General features: G+C 37.2%; 2 protein-coding genes and 2 non-coding genes across 7 annotated transcripts in view; 2 read left to right on the top strand and 2 right to left on the bottom strand.

Annotated features, from left to right (window-relative positions):
* The window catches only part of LOC125228395 (integrin alpha-8), a 212,738-nt gene extending 206,294 nt beyond the window's left edge, over positions 1-6,444 (bottom strand). For all 4 annotated transcript variants that reach the window (XM_048132947.1, XM_048132949.1, XM_048132948.1 and 1 more), the window contains exon 1: positions 6,173-6,444. In XM_048132947.1, the coding sequence (XP_047988904.1) occupies positions 6,173-6,318 (146 nt within the window). In that variant the 5' untranslated portion in view covers positions 6,319-6,444. The remainder of the gene's footprint in view (positions 1-6,172) is intronic.
* A 4,173-nt stretch (positions 6,445-10,617) lies between these two features.
* The window catches only part of LOC125228317 (protein KIAA0100), a 51,446-nt gene continuing 37,226 nt past the window's right edge, over positions 10,618-24,837 (bottom strand). Inside the window, exons 32-41 of the mRNA XM_048132829.1 lie at positions 24,557-24,721; positions 22,543-22,695; positions 18,909-19,031; positions 15,602-15,819; positions 14,852-14,951; positions 14,525-14,666; positions 13,645-13,874; positions 13,016-13,212; positions 12,425-12,536; positions 10,618-10,866 (exon numbers count right to left, since the gene is read on the bottom strand). Coding sequence (XP_047988786.1) covers positions 10,804-10,866; positions 12,425-12,536; positions 13,016-13,212; positions 13,645-13,874; positions 14,525-14,666; positions 14,852-14,951; positions 15,602-15,819; positions 18,909-19,031; positions 22,543-22,695; positions 24,557-24,721 — 1,503 coding nt within the window. The 3' untranslated portion in view covers positions 10,618-10,803. The remainder of the gene's footprint in view (positions 10,867-12,424; positions 12,537-13,015; positions 13,213-13,644; positions 13,875-14,524; positions 14,667-14,851; positions 14,952-15,601; positions 15,820-18,908; positions 19,032-22,542; positions 22,696-24,556; positions 24,722-24,837) is intronic.
* Positions 20,933-21,004, top strand: Trnad-guc. Its single transcript has one exon. It is a non-coding gene; the product is annotated as a tRNA-Asp (tRNA).
* Trnad-guc lies at positions 24,296-24,367 on the top strand. The gene has a single exon. It is a non-coding gene; the product is annotated as a tRNA-Asp (tRNA).

Here is a 24,837-nt window from a genome sequence, read left to right as displayed (position 1 = left end):
TTATTGAATCAGAAATAATCCCTCATTTGCTTTGCTCGTGACATTAAAATGTTTAAACGTTTTTGACCCACCGGTTGATTGGTAGAGAATCTCTTACGAGATTAGATAAGTCCCTTGTAGAAGTTATAATAATGTTTCAATTAGGTATACAGATGTAGTTCGAAAAGCTTTTCTTTCGTATTTTGCCAGGAACGTTCGTATGTGCACTGAGACTGAGACTGACTGAGACTGACTAAAATAGCATGACACGTTCGTACGTTTCCGTAAGAATACCAAGGAAATCTTTTTGCAGTACATCTGTAAGTAATTATGTAAGTATACATGTAACTGTAAAAACGTGACGCTAAAATCTACAAAATGAGAAATTGACAAATAACCCCTATAAACAAAGCCGGAACAAATGTCCGTCCCCAAAATGAATGACCACTTTTTTCACTACGCACTTTTTCACAGCACAGAAAAAAAACATCGGTTTCTTTTATCCGGCGCCCGACAATAGCGAAAATAGTAATTTGGGACGGAAACACATGCGCGACACATGCGCGCGCGCCCCTTTTTAGCTTCTTTCCGTAATGCAGGTCTGTTGTTGCCCAGGGGTGATCGGATAAGCGAGTTATAGTCTCATCTCTCATCTGATCCAAACCAAAATAAATAAATAAATATTGGAGACACCTTACACAGATCAACTTAGCCTCAAACTAAGCAATGCTTGTGCTATGGGTGCTAATGCTAAGCGACGATATACATACTTAAATAGATAAATACATACTTACATACATAGAAATCATCCATGACTCAGGAACAAATATCTGTGCTCAACACACAAATAAATGCCCTTACCAGGATTCCAACTCAGGACCGGGGCTTAGCAGGCAGGGTCACTAGTGTCACTACCGACTGAGCCAGACCGGTCGTCATGTGTAGCCGGATAGATTTTTATTGGTATTAAGAATACCAGTCAACCATTTCAAACACGATAAGCTGTATATTTAGCTCATGTAACGTCCGTTGGCGCTAGTACACGAGCGCTTAATGTCATGCCACGCTATATCCGACCGGACCGATTCAGGTTCGATCGCTATCAAAACGTAAAGTCCATGTTTTTATTCTTGTCATGTTTTTTAGTTTTTTAAATTTATGCTTTTGTTCCTTATGTTCCTTTTGTATGTTACCTTCCGTGATTTTTCTCACTTAATGGTCTCACCGGAAGACCTCAGCGCTGGAAGTCGCCAGCAATATGCTGAGGTGAGGCCATTTCGTGGCACTTTATTATTCTATGTCAGTGTAAAATTGTTTATTATCTGTGTGCTTTCGAATAAAAAATATTCTATTCTATTCTATTCTATTCTATATTTAGGATTTCATAGTCATTACAAAAGGTTCAGTTCATTAGAAGTTAGATTCGCATATCAATACAAAATAATTACAATTTTTATTTGATAAGTTTAAGAAATAGCATGCAATATTCAATTCGACACCTACATGGCTAAGTAGACGAAATACAAAAAGTTTTGTCATTCGATCAAAATGTTCAACATTACAATGATAAGGTACTTGACCCATCGAATGGAAGCGATGAGAATATAGAAGCGCGAGCGCATCTCTAACTTTTTGTAAAACGGTCAAAAGCGACATTGCATACGCAGCGAATATCATAGCGAAATACGACTTTAACGTTTTTATAATAAGATATAGGCAGTTTTTTGAAGGCACGATCGGCGCGGCACGTCATGGCGTTAGGGGTGTCATTTAAATGTTATTATACATTTGGGGATTTAAGCAGTAATTTGTACTTAAGACGTATTTTAACTAAAGAAGTATTCTCAACTTTCTAGGAACAAGAAATGTAATAAGTTTTTTTTTTTTAAGTCTGAAATATTGTGAAAACCACTTAAAACGAACAACATAATTCCATCTACGATTAAAAAAGTATTGGTATAAGTAAGGAAACCTATTTTCCACAATTACCCACGTTTTCTGTTAGGTATACATTTGTGTATAGTTCAATAGTTCTTTATTTGCATACCATATAATTTTACAATAGGCACATATTACATGGACCCTGAAAAACCTATTTTTCTCAAACATGCAATGAAATATTGTCTTTACGTTCCTTAAAATGGGCTGGGAAGTATCGCTTTTTGGGCGCAAGAACTCGAGAGGACTGTAAAGGGATTTCATATTATTTTTCAGGCCTAGGCCTGCAAAGTAACTTTTTTTTATAAAATATTGTCCTTTAGAGCATTTTTTTTTAATTTCATAGTATGTTTGAGAAAAGCACTATACATGCCTCGGCGTGAAAACGGATTCCCGGCCTCGTATCCCTATCCGTATATTTACCCACTTGGCCGGAAATCCTCATTTTCCCGGCCTCTGATGTAATGTACTATTACACAATTTTACACAATTGCCCACGTTTTCTGTTAGGTATACATTTGTGTATAGTTCAATAGTTTTTTATTTGCATACCATATAATTTTACAATAGGCACATATTACATGGACCCTGAAAAACCTATTTTACACAATTTTACACAATTGCCCACGTTTTCTGTTAGGTATACATTTGTGTATAGTTCAATAGTTCTTTATTTGCATACCATATAATTTTACAATAGGCACATATTATATGGACCCTGAAAAGGGTATAGTATCTACTCATTAAGATCACTAGCAACTTTCAATCTATTCGCTTCAGTGATATTTTCACATGGAGCCAATTTTCACAACTTAAAAAACGGTGATGTTGTAATTTGAATAAGAAAACCATACACATGCACAACTGTAACCGACCATGACCGAAAAAAAGACAACCCCACGCCCTTCCCCTTGATTTATGGGACCGAACTTTTTCGTCATCGTAGGTCATTAAGGAACAAGTGGCCTCTATCCTCTAATGGCGCTGATAAGTAATGTTCCATTTGCGGTGCAGCTGTGGCCGATTGGTGATTGGGTATTGACTGGATAACGTGGTTTATGACATGTTTTAGGTTTAATTTTTCATCTAGTTTTAAAAGGATCGCGACATCGCGAGTTTGGTCAACGTGATGCAAGATGCTATGAGGATTATTCTAATATAAGTAGGAGAGTAGGTACTGCAGTAGCTCATGAGTTTTTAGGAACATGTTTAGTTTCATCTAGTTTGAAATGGATCGGAAGTTTGGTCAGCATCTCGCGAGGTACTATGGAGCGTATTTACTCTTACTTTTTTAGGATGAAAAGGTGCCTTTAATTTCTAATTTATTAGACTTCTTTAGGTCATCACGCCAACGAAAGGCTAGGCATTTATTATTTTAATTTATCTACTTACTTATATTATAAATAACTCTATTACACGAGTATCTTCACAATTACGACACCATTTTAAGCTAATTAGAAGTCTAGAGTTTAACCCCCTTATTCATAAACGTACACTAAAGTTATCAAGCCGATAAAGTTATTTTGTCCCTTTCCGACGTATTAGTGTGACAGAAAAGGACAAACGAACTTTATCGGCTTGATAACTTTAGTGTACGTTTATGAATAAGGGGATTAATAGTTATTTGTTATACAAGGGGGCAAAGTTGTATTTTAACGCCGAGTGTGGAATTGAAAAACGAGCAAGTGAAAGGATTCTATAGTTGAACCACGAGCGAAGCGAGTGGTTCGAGAATAGAATCCTGAACTTGCGAGTTTTTTAACACACGAGAAGTAAAATACATTTGCACCCGAGTGTAACACAAAACTTTTCCCCTCACTATAGCGAGGAAACTACAACGCAAGAAAATGCGTTTATCACTGCTTCCAGTAGTTCCACGGGTGGTAAATCATCTTAATTACTAGATTCAACTACTTTTGTCAATTTTAAAGCAGTTAATTTGACTTTATTCAAGGTCAAATTACTTTACCCACTAGTGGATAAAATGCGTTTTTACCCACTGGTATTAAAGGTCAAAACACGTGTTTCAAGGCTAGTGAGGGGAAAAATATAGTAACATTGAGCAACAAATGTGCAACTACCTACATATTTCAAACATTTATTTGCCTAATGAAAGTGAAAGCATTTTGGCTAATCCCAAATTCCCAAAACATTATTTACCCATTGAAATTGAACCAATTACATAATTGCCCTAATAAGTATTACAAAACAATAAAATTGGCTCAGCAAGGTAAACAAATAATTAACAGCTTATAAGTGAATTTTCTCAGTGATAAGTAGGATATAAGTGAATTTGCATACTTGCTAAATAAATATGTTTACTTAGTCATGTACTCAAACTATCGTATTTTCTTCTTTATATTATTTTTTGAAAGAAAACGAAATTGTTTATTAACAGTATAGTATAATTACGTTCTTAGCCTGATTGTTAGACCAAGGAATTTAAAATGAAACATCTCAGATGCGAATCAATTTTAGTTGCTGAGTGCGAAATCGACCAACTCGGCGGTGATGTCAGCCAATCGATGGTCCACCATAAAACACATATACGATGCCCACACTTCACTGACTCATTTATAACCCTACTAGCTTTTGCCCGCGGCTTCGCTCGCGTTAGAAAGAGACAAAAAGTAGCCTATGTCACTCTCCATCCTTTCAGCTATCTCCACTTAAAAAACCGGCCAAGAGCGTGTCGGGCCACGCTCAGTGTAGGGTTCCGTAGTTTTCCGTATTTTTGTCAAAAACTACTGGACCTATCAAGTTCAAAACAATTTTCCTAGAAAGTCTTTATAAAGTTCTACTTTTATGATTTTTTTCATATTTTTTAAACATATGGTTCAAAAGTTAGAGGGGGGGGACGCACTTTTTTTTCCTTTAGGAGCGATTATTTCCGAAAATATTAATATTATCAAAAAACGAGCTTAGTAAACCCTTATTCATTTTTAAATACCTATCCAACAATATATCACACGTTGGGGTCGGAATGAAAAAAAATATCAGCCCCCACTTTACATGTAGGGGGGGTACCCTAATAAAACATTTTTTTCCATTTTTTATTTTTGCACTTTGTTGGCGTGATTGATATACATATTGGTACCAAATTTCAGCTTTCTAGTAGTTGACTACGGAACCCTAAAAATCTCGTCAATTCGGCGTTCCGTTTTGCCGTGAAAGACGAACAAACAAACAGACACACACACTTTCCCATTTATAATATTAGTATGGATATCTCAAAGGCTTTTGACTTATGTTCAGGTGATAAATATCGTAGCGCTGGTGGCCTAGCGGTAAGAGCGTGCGACTTTCAATCCAGAGGTTCGAACCCCGGCTCGTACTCAATAAGTTTTTCGGAACTTATGTGCGAAATGTCATTTGATATTTGCCACTCGCTTTTCGCTGAAGGAAAACATCGTGAGGAAACCAGACTAATCCCAATAAGGCCTAGTTACCCTTCGAGTTGGAAGGTCAGATGGCAGTCGCTTTCGTAAAACTAGTGCCTACGCCAAATCTTGGGATTAGTTGTTGTGTTGTGTTATTAAGTTAAATTTTAGAAACCTAATGAGTCATTGGTAAAGACAAGATACTTATGATGGCCACACTGTTAGACCAGTCTTAAACTTTATCGAGAAGGTCACAAGACTCACCTTTGGTCATTTAAGGTGTGCCCACACTGCCGGACCGATGACGAACGTGATTGTTTATCGATATGGTGTTCGCGGTCAAAAAAGGTAACGGAGAACATAATGTTGATGTGTAATATGTCTAGCTAAGCACATATTATCTAGATAATACTTTATTTAGATAGCGTCATTTACTAGTTTTACACATACCTGAATTTTATGTAGTGACCCAATTTGGTAAGAGTATTTTTAAATTTATTTAAAGTTGATAACTTGTTTGTTTTATTCAAGTACCTAATTAAAACTTTTTTAAATGCCTGTCTATTTAAATACGAGAGATTTATTTAAATTAAATAAATGTAATTGCTTTATTTTATGCGATAGTCAGTAAACGAGCAGCCAAGTTACCTGATGGTAAGCGAACACTGCCGCCCATGGACGCCCGAAACACCAGAAGGGTTGGAGGTATGTTGCCGGCCTTTAAGATGCCGATTTTTTATTTATTTAAAGAAAGTAACACAAATACATTTTAACTAACTTTATACTACTCAAAGCGAGAACTAAAACTACTAAACCTAACAGCAATTAACCTTGACTGTACCTGTACTAATAAAAAAAAATATTTTACTACTTACATTTTCTGGCCATTATCAACATGCGCCTGCACTGTGAATCCAAACATAGAGTCAGCGCTACCCTTATACACCACCCTGGACGGTATATGCACATTAAACCCTAACGCCCCCACCACGCACAACAGAACACCAAAATACACCGCCATCGTCACAGCACTATTAAAAAAAAAAACACTTTACTTTTTTAATTTACAACTCGTCCACATGATTCGTTCGTATCGATGTTCGAATTTCAAACCGACGTGCTCTCGGTTCGACGGTCGCGATGCAACTGGCTGGCTGAACGCGGTGAGGTAAGCTGTAAAGAAAAACGTTTTCGCGCGTTTTCTTGGGATGACCGAGGCGGTATTTTCGTGCGTTTATTCATGTTTACAATAGTGTGTCCTTCAGATGACTGTAATTCTAGTTATAACATTCAGACTGTTTTCTTTGAATTAATTATATTGCTTACCTTGCGAAGTACATATAAAATGTACATAGATATGTACATTAATAAATTTAAATGAAATAAATCATTTTCTAATATTGTTATAATTAAAATTCAAGGAAAACTTTTTATTTATTTAGCAAAATTATATTATTTTCTTATTATTTATCAATAAAAGCGGTCATTAATTTATTATTTTTGCGAAATATGTTTTATATAGTTTTTTCAATCAAGTTTATTAAATGACCTATTTTAATACTACTCCATCTTTACTCAATGGATACGCAATATAAAAAAATCAATCCAAAGACAATAATAAAACGAAAAACTGATTGCGTTGACATTTAATAACAAATGATTTAGATAACATACATCACATTAAATATCCATTATAAAAAAATAACAAATCATGTCTAGTTAGGTAAATACTGAATCTATTCTTATATTTAAGCTGCGACTGGTAAAGAGCTAAAACATTTATTTTTCTTTTTCGAAGTCTCTTGATAAACCTAAGCTTTTGCAAAAATTAATTCAGATTGACAAGACAGAAAATTTTACGACTCCGTTGAAATGCAGGTACACAAATCAAAAGTAATCAAAAAGTTTTCTAATGGCTAATCTAGATAAACCAAAGATTACTTCATCTTAAAATGATTAGCTCTCAAACAGTCACAGTATTGCCAGTTAAACATAACCGTAAGCTCACTATTTAATAATTATATAGGATAAACCTTATCTTGTAGTCCGATTGACTACTATAGTTATTGGCCACTCTTAATTAATAAGACTTTTTGCATGTTTAATTTGTTAGGGGATTGTCAATTTTTGTGAGCGTTTCTTATTTTGCCACTTTTTTTAAATGTGATATTTTTGATTTTGATGTTAGTTCTACTCAGAATCAGCAGCTTAATCAATCGTAATAGGTAAAAAAATTGTCCCATATGTGACAAAATATTAAAGTAACAAAAATGTATGGAAATTCTGGGACACTTTTTGTCTCCTATTGATATAATGTGCTCGTGATATTGAGTACAATTGACCTAAAAGTCCCTCAAAATATTAAAATTAAAAAGTGGCAAAAAAGAGAAAAGCTCTTGTACCTGGTTGCTAATAACCTATAGCAGTTACCCTTGTCGATTTAAGGCCTGTGCACACCGACTGTGTGCGCATAAAGGGCTGTCTAAAAGTAGGAACCGTGCAAACGTCACGCGCGCAATGTGCCCTCACTCATACGCTATTGGTGTGCACAGGCTTATAGCGATATTAATAAGGGTGACAGTAACAAGCTAAAGTTTTTTCTACTTTTATTTTATCGAGTAGGTATCTAAAAGGAAGCCTTTTGCCTGAGCCCGGAAAATTATTTAAAATAAAATCATGAATGATTTTTATTTTGCAATTAAAAACAACTGCCTACAATACAAGAGATGTGAATAAATAAAATTTCTTTTCGACAGTCTTGCAGGAAAATCTCAGATTTCATATTTAATTCTGAAATCAAATTAATTAATGGAATTTAAATAATCTCTTTAAATTTAATTTATCAAATAATTTATAAACAGCTAAAAAATCAATAATAATACATCAATTTACACAATAATAAAATCAAATTAAAAATAAAACATTTAATTTGTTCACTGAACACAGAGCTTAGAAAATTACATTCAATCAAACTGCATTTTATAAAGACAATAAGGCACTAGTCCCACCAAAAACAAGTAAGCGATGAGTTATCGGCGATTGAACGAATGAAAAATAGTTACTACCGTGCAAATAAAAGAGACAGCGAGCGATTTATGAGCAGTTCCCGAATACATAGCCACGTCAGCAAATTTTAATTGCTCCTATTTTGTTACCAACATTCGTCTCATAATATAAGTCGTCTTTCGTAAGATATATACAGGATAATTATTATAATTAAGAAAATATAGATACTAGAGAACCTTAATGACGAAATAAAACTTACTAAAATCTCAATTTATCAATGAAATCTTGGTAACAAAATAGGAATAATAAAAACAAATTTAACTCTTTCCTTAATTTTTGTACAAACTTTTCGAGAACTGCTGTTATAGTCCATCGCTCGGCGACGAACTATAACGTTTTCTTTCTTTTTTCTTTTTTTTACTCTGTTATAATACATACACAAATAATAAATACACAGATTGACTGAGTCCCACGGTAAGCTCAAGAAGGCTTGTGTTGCAGGTACTCAGACAACGATATATATATAACTAGCTTTTGCCCGCGGTTTCGCTCGCGTTATAAAGAGACAAAAAGTAGCCTATGTCACTCTCCATCCGTTCAACTATCTTCGCTTAAAAAATCACGTCAATTCGTCGCTCCGTTTTGCCGTGAAAGACGGACAAACAAACAGAGACAGAGACACTTTCCCATTTATTGTATTGTATTGTATTGTATTCGTTTATGTAAATAAACTAATGCATTACGTTACACTTTTCTTTTTTAAATTAAAGCTATAAAATTCAATAATTCATTTAAAATCAACACTACAATTAAAACAAAATTAAATACGAATTAAATTCAAATTAAATCAAATTAAATTAAATTATATATTATATAATATTAGTATGGATAGACAAATACTTATATACATACGTTATTTTATAATATTAGTATGGATATACAAATACTTATCTGTGCTCATCACACAAATAAATGCCCTTACCGGGATAACTCGCTCGCGCTATCATCGTGTTTCTTTTATTTACTCGGGAGCGATTATCTCTTCTTCGTTTCTATAACCGATAGCTCATCGCTTACTCGCGTGTGGTGGGACTAGTGCCTTAGAGACAATCACACCAAATACCAGTTTACATCAATAAATATTCAATTGACAAGTTTTATCACTGTATGGAATTAATTTTGTCAACAATTAATGAAAAACACGTCAGAATCTTGTCTTTTACGCCCATAATATTAATATACATAAATGTTAAAAATTATTTCGTCAATGTATTATACATCCTAGTTGCATGAATATCACTAACGTGTACCTATTTTATATTTGGTCTTCTATAACAATTGTTACGGTTTTAAGTTACATAATACATATCATGAAAGCTTGTCTTAATATAGAGGGTGAAATAATAAGGCACTGGTCCCACCGCGAGCTAGTAAGCTATGAGCTGTGTTTATGTTACTCGCCCAGCAGTGAGCTATCAATATCGCCGTGTCTCTTTTATTTGCACGGGAGTGATTATTTTTTGTTCGTTTTTATAGCCGATAGCTCATAGCTTACTAGCTCGCGGTGGGACCAGTGCCCAAGGACCGTTCAATCATTGCGTAGTTATTTTTGAGGTTATAATGAACAATTTTTACGATGGGACCAACGCTGAAATCGCGAAAAAAAACCTTTATTCTCTATAGATCCAACACGTAAATAGATCCAATGTGGATCTAGTGAGATTTTTTTTATTCCTTTGTTTGTTCCATAGAAACGAGGGTATCACGACAGTCGAAATGTATAAACAGTAATTTTTTTGCGATTTCAGAATTGGTCCTATAATAAATCTTGTTCATTATGACCTTAAAAGTCACTATGCAAAATTTGAACGGTTTTTTTTATTTCACCGTATATACAAACTAATAAGAAAAGTTGTGTATGTCTGCATTTTTCAGTAGACGATATTGCACATAAAATAGTGTAGTGTATTAATTTTCCAAGTTCATATACGGGTATTTTCGCGAGTATAATCACCAAAACATTTTTTTCTAAGGTAGGTAAATTTTATGTTTTTCTTACCCAAAATCACGAGGCCTTTCGATCTAGGGCAAAAAATGGTCCCAAAATTTTCTGTTATTTTACATATTTTCCATTTTGTAACCGCTGTGCAGCGTGATTGAAATATGGTAACGAAACGTAAATGGTAAATTGGGGACGCTTTTTTTACCTAGTAGGATCGAAAGGGCTCGTGTTTCTGAATGGGCCAAATATTAAATTTACCTATTTCCGAAAAAAATCGCGAAAATGCTCATACCTTCCACTTCCATCACTAATATATTCTGACACAGTAATTACACCACAATCGTATACGACTTAAGTTACATTTTCGCTTAAACGGAACATCCTTCCAAAATTAACTGGTAACTAGTGGCTACACTAGCATGGACTACGCTTAAGCTACGATTCAAAACTGAATCCTATGCAGTCTGCTTATGGTTCGATTTAGAATAAATGCTTGTGCTAGGATTTGGAGAATTTGAAGACGCCTGGTACGCTCTTCTTTTGAGGTTTGTTCTCCGCTACCTAGAAATGTATGAAACTTTAATTTCAAAGCATAAATCAGAATAAGTTTTTTTGCAAAAAAAAAAAACATTTTTAACCCCCGACGCAAAAACGAAGTGGTGTTATAAGTTTGACGTGTCTGTCTTTCTGTCCGTCTGTCTGTTTGTCTGTCTGTCTGTGTTTGTGTCTGTCGTAGCTCCCGAACGGATGAACCGATTTAGATTTAGTTTTTTTCGTCTAAAAGCTGAGTTAGTCGGGAGTGTTCTTATGTTTCATGAAAATCGGTCTACTATGTCGCAGTCGGAGGTTTTTTCAAAATTTTAATTTTTGGATTTTCATACGTTAAGGGGGTTAAAATGGGGATCTCAATTTTGTATGGGAAATAAGTTTTTTAGCATAGGCTTTTATCGCCGACTGTACCTTTCTTTCAACAGTCAGCTACTGTTCTCCAAGACGTTTCTAAAAACCCCTTATGGGGATACGACGTTTCATAACAGAGTTATTATGACCATCTTTCTGCTCCATCATCAGATCAGCTCCATGATACCATAATATTGCATTGTCACGTGATTTACATATGTGTGCAAAATTTCAGATCAATCGGAAACCGGGAAGTGGGTCAAATTTAGCTTCTACGTTTTTACCCAAACTAACATACAAAACAAGTTGAATAAGCTTGTAAAAAATAGGTACCTAGGTACTAAGTAATATCAACTAATATTATTTACTGTACTGATCGACTGACTACTTGTCGATTACAATTTCAAGTTTACTATGAAAATATTGTTAACAAACTTATCTTGAATCGTACAACCCAACACATGCAAAGAACTTGCTGATAATAGTGATAATAAAACAGGCAGTAAAACCAATATTTATCTCAGTGTTGACAAAGAGCTGCACTAATTTAAGTCGTTTTTTCGGTTTAATAGTGTTACCTAAGAAGCCACAAGAGGTACCTATTGTAATAGGGAACTTGACTGTAGTTAAAATAGTATATTTTATACCATGCACGAAATAAAGCATCAGATAATTATGAGAAAAACATGGACAGAAGTTATTTCTAAACCCAATTTCTATTTAATAAGTCAGGTAGAAATATATAAAGTAACTGAGTTGACCGTGACGTCACTCAATTCGATTCCATATAAATTCCATATTAGCAAGTCGTTCAAATTCGTTTTGACAGTTCTTAAAAAGAAACTGATTTGACTAGGAGGCAAGTAGTCTATTTGTACAGCTTTTTAAAGTAGGTATGATATAACTTTTATTTCTCAATGTTCAGTTTTATTAAGCATTAAAAAATAAACAAAAACTAGTTTATTTGCCAAAAAAGTGTTACAACACTGGGCTAGACCTGTCTCGTGGAGTCAGTCCAAGCATTTACATATTATATTTTTCCTACGCAGAATGCGAATGAGTTTTGGTTATCGTTAAAAGATATGGCAGGCAAGCATGGTCGCGCGATAAATGATCAAACATCAGGCCGTCCCTATCGAATAGTGCGATAGGACGGCCTGATGTTTTATCATTTATCGCGCGACCATACTTGCCTGCACGGAGGTGGTAAAGTACTCACGGTTCTTTCTCCAAGAAGTAGCCTGGCTTTGTCTTCCTCATGTGGCTCCGGGGCGGCAGCGGAGCGCCGGTGCAGTTGCAGCTTCTGACGGATCGCCTGCGATACTATCACCCTACAACGACACGATGCTTTAGTAGTCTGATGCTTGCAACTTGAGTGTATTCTCAGATTTTCACATTATCCGACATCAGGTAAGACCGATATCCTATAGGCGCCATCTTTGACTGTTGCTTTTGACATCCTACCTACATCCGATATCGGATCAGTCTTGGCTTGACGATATATTGATGTAAAACTAAAAGACTGCCAAATTTGTATGCGAACTGAGGAGTTGTTTGAGTTGGGTTGTTTATTTTGAAGAATAGTTTTGTAAAGAATATTCGCCTTGAATGAGGACACACCAGTTTTGTATCTGTTTTTGAGGGTAAAACTAGCTCAAAATCAGCGTTCTCAGAAACACAACGCTACTAAGCTAAGAACTGTATGAGAAAACACTTTTTTAGAAATAGAGGAAAACCAACAGACATTTAAAACCTAGCAGTACTAGTACTTGACGCGAAATGAAATAGATTATAGAAGAACAGTACTTACCTTCTGGTATCACTCTTAGTAGCCTGCACCAGATCTAGCCACGTCCACGTGACGTTGTGGTACTCCAGGGTAGGCAGAACGAGTGGAAGATCCCGAACATCTTCTAGATTTTTCTCTTTACTCCCCTTGTAGGATACCCGTACTGGCACTTCTGGGATCTTGATGTAGATGAACAGTTTGTTTTTCTCTGCGCGCTCCTGAACGCAGTAAATAAAAAAAAAAGATTGGTTATGCTTAGTTATTAAAACCTCTAGAGAATCAAGCACAACTTTTTGCCATGAACGGGTAAAGTAAGTAACGATATTATTGACTCAAATATTCAGTTGATATTATGACAATATACAGAAAAATCTATAAATCAAACATTTAGTTCGGTAGATATAATGTACAATAATTCTGTGTGTATTGTGACAAGTAAATAAACGGATATTTCTTTATCTATCTATCTATCTAGATATTGCCTCCCGGCAACTTCCTTCATCCGCTGCAGCACTGGGTGACGTTACAAGGAAACATACTGCTAAAACTCAAAGCTACACTGTCTGGGTCGCCATGTAAGGCTCAACACCACACAATGTATGCAGAATATATTTTTCGATTTGTTAATCTACATTACGTTACTGCCTTACCTTCATCTTCTCCACATCATCTTTATCCTTCTTATCCCTCTTGACATAGAAGTTGGAGTTGGAATCCTTGCCCTTCTTCTTAGCCTTCTTCGATCCAGTGGAAACCAGGCTGGCTGTGGAGGAACCAGCTCGAAGGGTACCCTCATCTTCTTCGCCATCCTCGATGGAGTCAGGGTCGCGTTCAGGGAAGCAGAACTTTAGCATGGTGTTGAAGAACTTCTTTGTGAGACCTAGTGATGGAATATGGGTTTCAAATGCAAAGAAACGTGAGGTAAGATATAATAATAATTAGGTAGCGAAAATCTGTTTTTCGGTTACATTACAGCCAATTCCTGTTTCAGAACTTTCTCATATTAATTCAAGCTGTTGACACCACATCTCACAGAGTACACAAGAAAATTTAACACAGATCCTACCAAAGCAGTAAAACTATTTAGTGACTTTATTCAGTTTATTTTTTGTTGTTTTCTGGATATTTCGTCAGATTATCCCACACCGGGGCAAACGACGCAACGGAGCCACGCTGTGACGTCATCGCCCAAATCAATTGTTTAATTTTATTTTTAATTTTGTTTTCTTTATTTTCTGTGTTTTTTGTTATCTAAGTTTCGTGACGCATTGGTTTTACTGTAAGGTCATGTAAACATGTTTTACTAATAAATAAATAAATAAATAAATTAAATGGCATACCTTCAAAATGGAAAGAGTCAAAGAAGACGATGTTGACCTCAAAATATTCTTTAATACTCGTACCTACAGATCCCACCAAACTAATTAAAATATTTATTAACTTTATTTACTTCATTCTTTGTTTCTTTTTGGAGCTTTCGTCAGACCAAATGGCATACCTCTTAACTGGTAAAATACAAAGAAGTCTTACCTATCCTGATGGGTACGATGTTGACCTCAAAGTGTTCTTTAACACTGATACCACCAACGGGTGGTCGATCTCTACAGAATACACGCAAAGTTGCACGTCGGGCCAACGGCGCTCGTCCTGACGGCGCTTGGGGTACCAACACCTAAAATAAATATTCTGTTGAAAAATGTATTCAGGTTGTGTCAATGTAGCCACAGATTGTGTCAGATGTATCACGATCATTAGATTATGGTCAGAAGCATTAAGTATTGAACGATACAAAAAGATTAGCAAAATATTGCCTCAAAAGTTACTTGGACATAACTAAGTATTTATTGTATGTTTCACCTCCGGGAAAGGTTCATTTGGCAGTAGGTTGGTGACGCGGACGTATCCCACTTCAAGCTGATGCTCCACCGAGTCATCCGAGCGGGAAGTCTTCGTGTACCTACGAAAAATAAAAACGTTTAGTTGTCATGTAAAACAACACAACATGTTTTAACATTACGGCCCAGCCACGACATTGGTCTAAGCGCGTCAGCGGTGAACGGCAGCCATATGTGCGAATGAAAAGTCCCATCGCTGTGTCTCGCTCCAATGTATGGCCGCCGCTCACCGCTGTCGCGCTTAGACCCATGTCGTGGCTGAGCCGTTAGAGTATCCTGCAACACCTAAGTTAGAGCCTTGGGTTCATAATGTACTATCAGCTGCAAAAGTGCATGGCGAATTTTTCAATGATTTCATTCATAATTTCTCCATGCACTTCTTGCAGCTGATAGTACCTATAGGAAATTCGTCAGCAACGCTCAATTGTCCATCAGATAGTTCCTTCTGTTTACTTATATTGCTGCTTACAGTTGCTGTAATACTTAATAGCCACTTTCAGTGTTTAGCAGTAACACTATGGTTTACTGCAACATAAAAGCATATTGCTTGTATCAGCGACAAAACCCATATGTATGAATAGATACGTTTAAAAAATAAAGGAATACATACTACTGCGATCATTGATCTTTAACTCTGCTCTCCCTCAAACCTTCATAGTTTCCACTAGCATTACATGGCGACCCTGCCCGAATACCAACTACTGTAACTCACAGGAAATTCGTCAGCAATAAGTCAGCGATGCCCAACTGGCCGTCAGCGTCCGTGAGCCTCCAGCGCGCGCTCTTGAAGCAGATCTCGTTGTATCTGTGTGGAGGGGCGGAGGGGCTCCGCACGGCGGGAGCGGCCCCCCGGCGAGTCTCTCGCCACGCGCGGACCATAGCGTCCAGCTCTTCGCCGAGGGACCAGACGGTCTCTTTGCACTCGTTGACCTGTGGGGACAAAGAAGAACAATGATTTATTTGAAAAGACACAGACAATCAACAATTTTACATACAATCACGCCTGTATCCCATAAAGGGGTAGGCAGAGCACATGAAACTACTTAAGTTTCAGTGCCACTCTTGGCAAATAAGGGGTTGAAAAAAAAAACGAAATTGTAACATTGCAGTGACAGGTTGCCAGCCTCTCGCCTACGCCACAGTTTAACCCATATCCCACAGTCGACTTAAACGACACCCACGGGAAGAAAAATGGGCTGTTGAAATTTTGAACCCGTCACCAGACGGGCAACAATTTTACACTGACATAAAATAATAAAGTGCCACGAAATAGCCTCACCTCAGCATATTGCTCACGACTTCCAGCGCTGATGTTCCGATGAGACCATTAAGTGAGAAAAAACGGTCTTATTTTTGTTCAAACTCAAAAGTTGCGATGAAATAAGTACCAAAAGAAGTGTTTTTTTTATACTACATGGTGGCAAACAAGAATACGGCCCGCCTGATAGTAAGCAGTCACAGTAGCCTATGGACGCTTTGCAACTCTACAGGTGTCACTTTCTCGTTGCCGCCCCTTTAGAAATTTTCAATCAAAAATAATATCAATCCAAATGTCTATAGTATTAGCACGTGCCCTAAACCTTGTTATGAAAACATAATATCAGTCACATTTGTCAACCCATAATAGTCTGCCGACAGGACGCTATCAAGCGTCAGGGTGTGTAGCCAAGAGTACAATCACTGTCAAACTTGACGATATTTGACCCCTGTCATAACCAGAGATCGGACGGATTTGCGACATTCTTAGTGACTTACGTCATTTTAATGACTTTTTGTATGAGATGACGCATAAAAATCCGATCTCTGGTCATAACACACAACTTTAACGTGTCTGTCTGTCTGTGTGTGTCTGTCTGTGGCATCATAGCTTTCGAACAGATAAACCGATTTAGATTTCGTTTCTTTTTTGTTTGAAAGCTGAATTAGTCGGGAGTGTTCTTAGGCATGTTTGATGAAAATCGGTCCACTATGACGGTTTTTCAAAATTTTAATTTTGTGGTTAGGTTATTATCTTGGTATTTTCGTGTCTAAGTTTCGTTTATTTCATACTAGCTTTTGCCCGCGGTTTTGCTCGCGTTATAGGTCAATTCACAAGAGCTGGCACGAATGGAACGAATGTTTGAATGAAAATATGCATGTGTGTGACAGATTAACCAATAAAATGGTGGCTCTTGACAGTTACGACTGTATATACAGGTGTCACTCACACAATCAAAGTTTCGTTCATTTCATTCGTGCCAGCTTTCGTGAATCGACCTGTACATTCGGAAATTGCGGAATGCTCCATACAAACTTCTACTCCCCGTTTTAGGGATGTGGGGGGTTAGAAGGAGACAAAAAGCAGCCTATGTCACTCTCCACCCCTTCAACTAACTTCACTTAAAAAATCACGTCAATTCATCGCTCCATTTTGCCGTGAAAGACGGACTAACAAACAGACACACACACTTTCCCATTTATAATATTAATATGTATTAATCGAGACCAGGCGTATAAGCATGGTCGCGCGATAAATGATAAAACATAAGGCCGTCCCTATCGCACTTACAAGTAGTGCGATAGGGATGGCATGATGTTTTATCATTTATCGCGCGACCATGCTTGCGTGCCAGAAGATAGCGACCGGTTCTCTTGGCTACAGACCCAGGAGTCGTTGAGACGACGGAACAGCACACTTTGGCAAATCGTTGAGGATGTTAGTAATACTTATGACTGATGGCCACTATCTAGTATCAGTCACATCCTTTATTATGTTACGTCACGAATAAGATAGTACCTTCCGTTGATCGGCGGATCATACAAGTGACTCATAAGTTAAATTATCAATTCAATTGACAAGAATTACGAATGAATGTCGAAGGAAGTAACGGAAGAGGAAAACCGAGGATGGATGGACTGTGTGAAAGGTGATATGAAACGGAAACAAGTGAATGATGAGATGACGGACGATAGAGAGGTATGGAGGAGAAGGGCATGCTACGCCGACTTTAAAGGACTGGCTGCTTGGCTGGCTGGATAAGGGCAGGCGAATTATGATGATGGACAAGTTTAAATTTGTTCTTGTAACTTTTATTTGGATAGCATTTAATGGTGATAGTCAAATAATAGTGTGTCGTATTTGAAAAGACAAATGATAATGATATGACGACAGGTTTGGGGGTAAAGATAATTATGCTGCTGTGATTTTTTTTTCTTCATCATGTATAATTTTTCTTTTTTTTTAGATGTACTTTGACACTTAGAGACCCCATACATCTCTTATTAATCATAGTAGCTTTGTACTTTGTATAATTTATTGATATTAATTTCCATAGAGTAGGTACCTACTACCTAGTCTTTTAATATTTTTTTTGATGAATACTTTTGCTTTTTAAATTGTATCTTGTTTTTTAATGCATGTTAATTATAAGATGTAATGTTTTGAAAAGAAGTGGCCCGCCGAGTTTCTTGCCGGTCCCATAGTGGATACCCCCCTCCAACTGAGGGGGGACTGAAATCTTCTCGAGGCTGAGAAGGCTGACGCGGTGAAGAGGCTGGCGTTCATATGCGCATTGTGATAGTCAAATAATAATGTGTCGTATTTGAAAAGACAAATGATAATGATATGAAGACAAGTTTGGGGGTAAAGATAATTATGCTGCTGTGAGCTAAGCGATGGGAAAATGGCAAGCTAATGTGTGTACACTGTGGTGGGTAGATTTTTATTTGTCTACAATATTTATAAAAACGAATATCGGGTAGTTTTGTGATGTTTACATCTTCGATGACATTTTGCTGGGACATAAGGACCCATTTAGAATTTTAGACGGTTCGAGAACTCGCATACGAGTTTTATTACATTGCGGTATTTGACGGCTGTGCAAAATTGTATGTAACCTCAACAGCCCGCAAAGTCACTAAAATCGCATGCGAGTTCGCACGCCGTCTATAAGGCCTAAATCTTTCCGAGACCACGACCAGTGCAACCTGGCCGAAACGCCGGAAAAATGGTAAAAATAATCAAGGGTAAAAATAGTCACCTGATCATCCAAACTCTTCAACTCGGCAACGGCTAGCGGGTCGGGATCTTCACTAGAAATAGAGCGGTTCTTCAGATAGTACTCTTTTTCCAGTCGCCGAAGACGGGCGAGGGACTCACGGACCTGTGTAACAAAACATAATTTACTGTAGCAGACAATTTACTGTTTCTCGTCGTTCGATACCTTATAAATATTAACCAAAAAGTTATATTAGCTGTTTACATATGATTCTTTAGAGTTTAGACTTTTATCATACGGAAAGTGCTCACGCATGGAAAAGAAAGCACCATGCATAAGTATTAAGAAAATATCATAGGAAGCAGGGCAGCAGAGAAATCAACGTATATCAATCTCGTCGTCAGGAAATCTCGATTTCGCAATCTTAGTCGAGATCTCGATTAATATTAGGTATCAAGATATCATAAATATTTTGTTTACTCAAGGGCTCTGCGAGATCGTTTTTGTGTCGACCGGCTGGTGGCCGTTTGGCGGGTCGGTATCGCTGGGAGTGGCTGGCAAGAGGCTGCGCAGGATCGGGACAGGATGCTATCTCTCATTTTGGAGGCCAAGATTCTCTTTGGATCATTGAGCCAAAATAGTTTTAGTTTAGTTTAAACCCAACTTTTAACAACTTTGCCAAGTCCATTTTCTTTTTTTTTATAAGTCTCGTTTTAACCCAAGAAACTCTCAATTTGATTTCGAAGTTGGACCCATTATAATCGGTGACCAGTGAACACCGGTGGTAATGGTCAGTAGCGCCCTATATTCACCAAACGGTTTATTTTCGCGACGCACGGCGCGGTCACCCGCCCGAAATATACGGCCTTGTGTTCCGTTACAACATCCATGCTCATTTATTTACGTTTGACGCTCTACAGACATACTGTTCCTTCGGTTGTTATCCATTATCGAAATATTTGGAGATTAATAAACGTTTTAAACTGGGACTTAGGGCCGGTTGCATCAAACCGTCTGTCACCGTTAAAGCGATCGTTAAATTTTATTGTATGGGAAGTTCCATAGACGTCTGCTGTGAGGATGATGTGTCTGTCAAATGTGGTTGATGCAACTGGCCCTTAGTCGCGGACAAAGAGGATATACATACACTGCCATCTCTTGACACAGGCTTTAAACTTTTGAACCTCAGTTTTGACAATTTGGCCCATATTCTTAGCTTGATATGTTTTAAAATGTCAAATATTAATATTAGCGCCATCTAGCTGAGCGTACCCCAAAGGTGTAATGCCATCTAGGCCACCGTACCTTTTCTGTATGGTACTGAGGTACGTTTTTTTTTAGACTTTATCTGTTTTTACGGAATTTTTAAACCTTCAACATTCGTCTCCGAGATCACGGGGACAAACGCCGTCCAAGTAACGACGGAGGTTAGTTTAGTTCGTAGTTTACCTTTTCAAAGAGAACTAAGAGTATAAATTTTCAAATACATTTTTGATTTTAGCACTATTTCGGTTGACAACATTTCAGTATGCTTCATCCAAAGTGTTCTACAATGAAGGAAAAACACTACCATTTATATTTATCACCAAAACAAAAAGAGATTATAAGAAATTACAAGAATTAACTTCATATATTTTATATACTTAATCTTGTTATTGAGTATTATCGTGTAGAACAAACAAATGATATCATATGATTCCTATTTGGGTTATCCATTCGGCTTTATCGAATAGAAAGTGCATGTTTAATATTAATGACTCAAGATTTAAAGTAGTTAATTAAATAAGTAACATAATTAATACAGTTACGACTTTTTAATTTTAAACATAATGACATTGTATGCTATTGATAAGAAATGAAAGTCAATACATATGGTTAGATTGTATAATTCGTTTCATTCACAATGTCGCGCAGATGTGTCAAAACTAACCTTTAACACCATGACTTTACGAGTCAAGGCGCGCGTCTTCATCAATGACATGGTCAATTGGTCATTAAGTCATTATCAAAACCAACTTGGTTTAAAACGGTAGCTAGTTTACATAAATTTCGCAGCATCTAACAAGTCTTCGGTAGTATAGTGGTAAGTATCCCCGCCTGTCACGCGGGAGACCGGGGTTCGATTCCCCGCCGGAGAGACTATTTTTGTATGGCGATTTCGGTTTACTATTCACGTGTGAATTTTTGGTCATAGACTTGCCAACATTCGCCAACCTAGCTACTTGTTATTTTTTTTTCTCAAACATGCAATGAAATATTGTCTTTACGTTCCTTAAAATGGGCTGGGAAGTATCGCTTTTTGGGCGCAACAACTCGAGAGGACTGTAAAGGGATTTCATATTATTTTTTAGGCCTAGGCCTGCAAAGTAACTTTTTGTTATAAAATATTGTCCTTTAGAGCATTTTTTTTTAATTTCATTGTATGTTTGAGAAAAGCACTAAACATGCCTCGGCGTGAAAACGAATTCCCGGCCTCGTATCCCTATCCGTATATACCCACCTGGCCGGAAATCCTCATTTTCCGGCCTCTGATGTAATGTACTATTTTATCAATCCCGCGCAGAAAGTCCCCTATGAACTGTCCACTCAGTTTTACCGAAGACATAAATGTAACTCGGTGTCTAAGAAAAAACCGTACCTCAGAACCATGAATGAAAACTTGAAAAGGTACGGTCACTCGGCTAGACGGCGCTAATATTAATATTTGACATTTTAACACATATCAAGCTAAGAATATGGGCCAAATTGTCAAACCTGAGGTTTAAAAGTTTTAATCTTGAGTCGAGAGATGGCATTCTATGAACAGTGATTACACATTTCACTTCCACAGTAACTCTCTATAATACTTGATTCTCTTTGGTTATTAATACCTAATTAGGGTCGGTTGCATCAAACCCTTTATTACCGAATTTAGCGTTCGTATTTATTTTGTATGGGAATACAGTAGCAAAACAAGCCTAGTGACACAGTATAATAAAGAGTACTATCGTACAGTATGGCCACTCCCGCTCCCCGCTGAAAGTGCCGCCCACCCCCTCTTGGTCTCACAGTTACCGCCTGTTAAAAACGCGAACAGTCGACCTGTCATATTTCACTCATACAAGCATAGTACGCGTTCACCTACACGAGTTTAGACTGTGTGCTAGGAACGCGCCTCTTTCATATATTTGATCGCCAGTGTCCGAGGTGTGCTACCGCGGTGCTCTTGTGCTTTCTACTATTATACCTACTTTTATATTATATTTTGTTTACCTGCGCCTGCGTACTATGTATCAAAGTCCTTGGATCTTGATCCTGGTGCAGTTGTAGTTGGAAGAGTGTGACTCCACGTGAAGCACTACGTTGTTCACTACATCGCTGGTTGCTAGGCAGAATATAGGCTAAAAGCTCCTAGAGAAGGATGAAAGAGCAAGCCCCTTTGCTAGCCAACGAGTGCGAGCGAGCAAGATAGCTGAACATGTGCTTCGACTTCAACTGGTCTCGTTCCTCGCGGCAGCAGCGCCACGGCAAAAAGTTGCAACATGCTGTGGTCCTTAAGAAGAATTGAATAATAATATTGGCGCGCGGATTTAAAAACGTTAGGGCAAGTCCGGATCTTGGGCTTGTATCGCTGTACCGCCACTGTGAGCCTTCTGTACTTGTACTATATATTCTGTGATAAAACATGGCTTGTTACCTGTGTCTGCGTGCTATGTATGAGCGTCCTTGGATCCTGGTCTTGGTGTAACTGTAACTGGAAGCGTGTGCGCGCGCGCCGCTCCAACGTGCGCCTACGTTCTGGCTCCACGTGAAGCACTACGTTGTTCACTACGTCGAGGAGCATCGCGTACTGTTGACAAAATGTAGAAAAATGACATAAATAAAATAACTATGAAATTAGTACATTACGATACAAGTGCGTAAAAAAGGAAGTTCGAAACGAGTGGCTATAAATGAAAACAGGACCTTAAATCGACACGAGTTACGAATTTCCTTTTCGCACGTGTGTCGTACGACGTTTTTCAGTACAGATGAGCCTCTGAAGTTTCGACCTGGCATATACTGAACCACTTATCGCACTAGTGCGAAAAAAAACACCATCTGTACTGAAAATGTATTTGCAATTTGGTCTTCGGTTGACGCTATACAGGGTCTGTCAGCGCTATAAAAAGTCATAATAAGCAACTTTTATTAAGAGGCTCCACGCGGTATTAATGGATTTTTGACATGTTTTGTGTTGAAACTCCTAAATTTTCATTACAGATAAGACAAACGGCTATCGGCTATATAATCTTTTATCTCTATTCGTAAAAGCCATATTTTGAAAAAAAAAAATATTTTTTATGATTTTTTTAAGCAAGGTCTAAAAGAACTTTTTTACGAAATTTGATTTTAGAGAATGGTCTTACATACATGAAATCGACACCTTATTATTTGACTTTCCTAGAAAATCAAGAGAGATTTTAATTTTAAACTAATTAAAACAAAAGTTATCGCCAAAGAACTAGTATTTAGGCCTAAAATTGTTCAATTTTAATGCCAAAGATCAAATAAACAATGAGCTGTGAAGTAATTATGAGATACTATTTTGCTTAAAGGCGATGTTGGTAACATTTTGGCTTTAGGAACTATCATGATAGCAATGGATTCAAATCGAAGGTCATTGGCGCAGGGATGCCCCTTAACTGTGATTACATAAGGAATGGCTGAATACAGCGATTGAAATAAGTTCAGTATGTACTATAATAAGGTATCCAAATAAGGTTAAAATCCTTATTAAATGAAAAACTTTTAAATACAATTACTAAAAAGCGTTAGCCGCGTAAGCTGAAGACCCGGGTTCGATTCCCGGCTCGGCCACCAGTGGGTCCTGTCGTTTTTTCTTTCATGTATGATATCTATTTAAATTTATACTTATAAAGTACCTAATTAAGTTAAACATTTTCCTATTAAAAGTATTCCATTAAAACAAGTTTATCTCTTATATTGGAACTACTGCGTACAATCGCGTACAAACTAAAGTATCTGAACACTCTTTTACACTCAGAATAGGAAACTTGATTGTTCTTAAAATAAAATATTTTATACCATGCACGAAATAAAGCATCAGATAATTGTAAGAAAAACATGGACAGAAGTTATTTTTAAATCCAATTTCTATTTAATAAGTCAGGTAGAAATTTATAAAGTAACTGAGTTGACCGTGACGTCACTCAATTCAATTTCATATAAATTCCATATTAGCAAGTCGTTCAAATTCGTTTTGACAGTTATTAAAAAGAAGCTGATTTGACTAAGAGGCCTTTATCGTGTTTAGATATTTTTGATCGCGTAAGTGCATAGGTATAACTGAACACGACCGTACTTATAACTGAGTAATCGAATTACGTCACCACGTGACTCAGACCGTGTTGCGTAAGCTATACATTAATTTCGCACAGTTACACAAGTCTTCGGTAGTATAGTGGTAAGTATCCCCGCCTGTCACGCGGGAGACCGGGGTTCGATTCCCCGCCGGAGAGACCTCTTTTTGTATTTTTTTTTTCATTATAATTTATAGACGGTCGCATTTTAATGTATGGATTGGTATTTTTTCATGGTATCAATGGTTTTATATGTATTTATCTCTTGTATATTTTTATATGGATATCTTAGTGTTTTTCTTTTCTACTGATAGAGTTGTTTTGCCACAGTATTTGTTTATTCTTTACCTGCAGTGAGTTGGTGCAGACATCGAGGTCATGGTGCATTAGTGTGAAAGAGTCGTATGGTTGAGGGGCGGAGGCCCAGCCTGCCGCCCCGCCGCTGCTAACTTCTGCCGAATCGTGGGACACGTAGTAGAACTCGCACGCGCATCGGGAGACTATTCTTTGGAGCTGGTAAAAGTTAAGAGGGCCATTTTTTTCAAAGTTGTATTTTTGTAACATGGGTATTTTTACGCGATTAATACTCAGAATCACGAGCTCTTTCGATCTTGATAGAAAAAAAATGT

The sequence above is a fragment of the Leguminivora glycinivorella genome, chromosome 7 (genome assembly GCF_023078275.1).
Source record: "Leguminivora glycinivorella isolate SPB_JAAS2020 chromosome 7, LegGlyc_1.1, whole genome shotgun sequence".
Classification (NCBI taxonomy): Eukaryota; Metazoa; Arthropoda; class Insecta; order Lepidoptera; family Tortricidae; genus Leguminivora; species Leguminivora glycinivorella.
The sequence above is the reverse complement of the archived record's forward strand: the minus strand, read 5'-3'. Positions and strand labels throughout refer to the sequence as shown.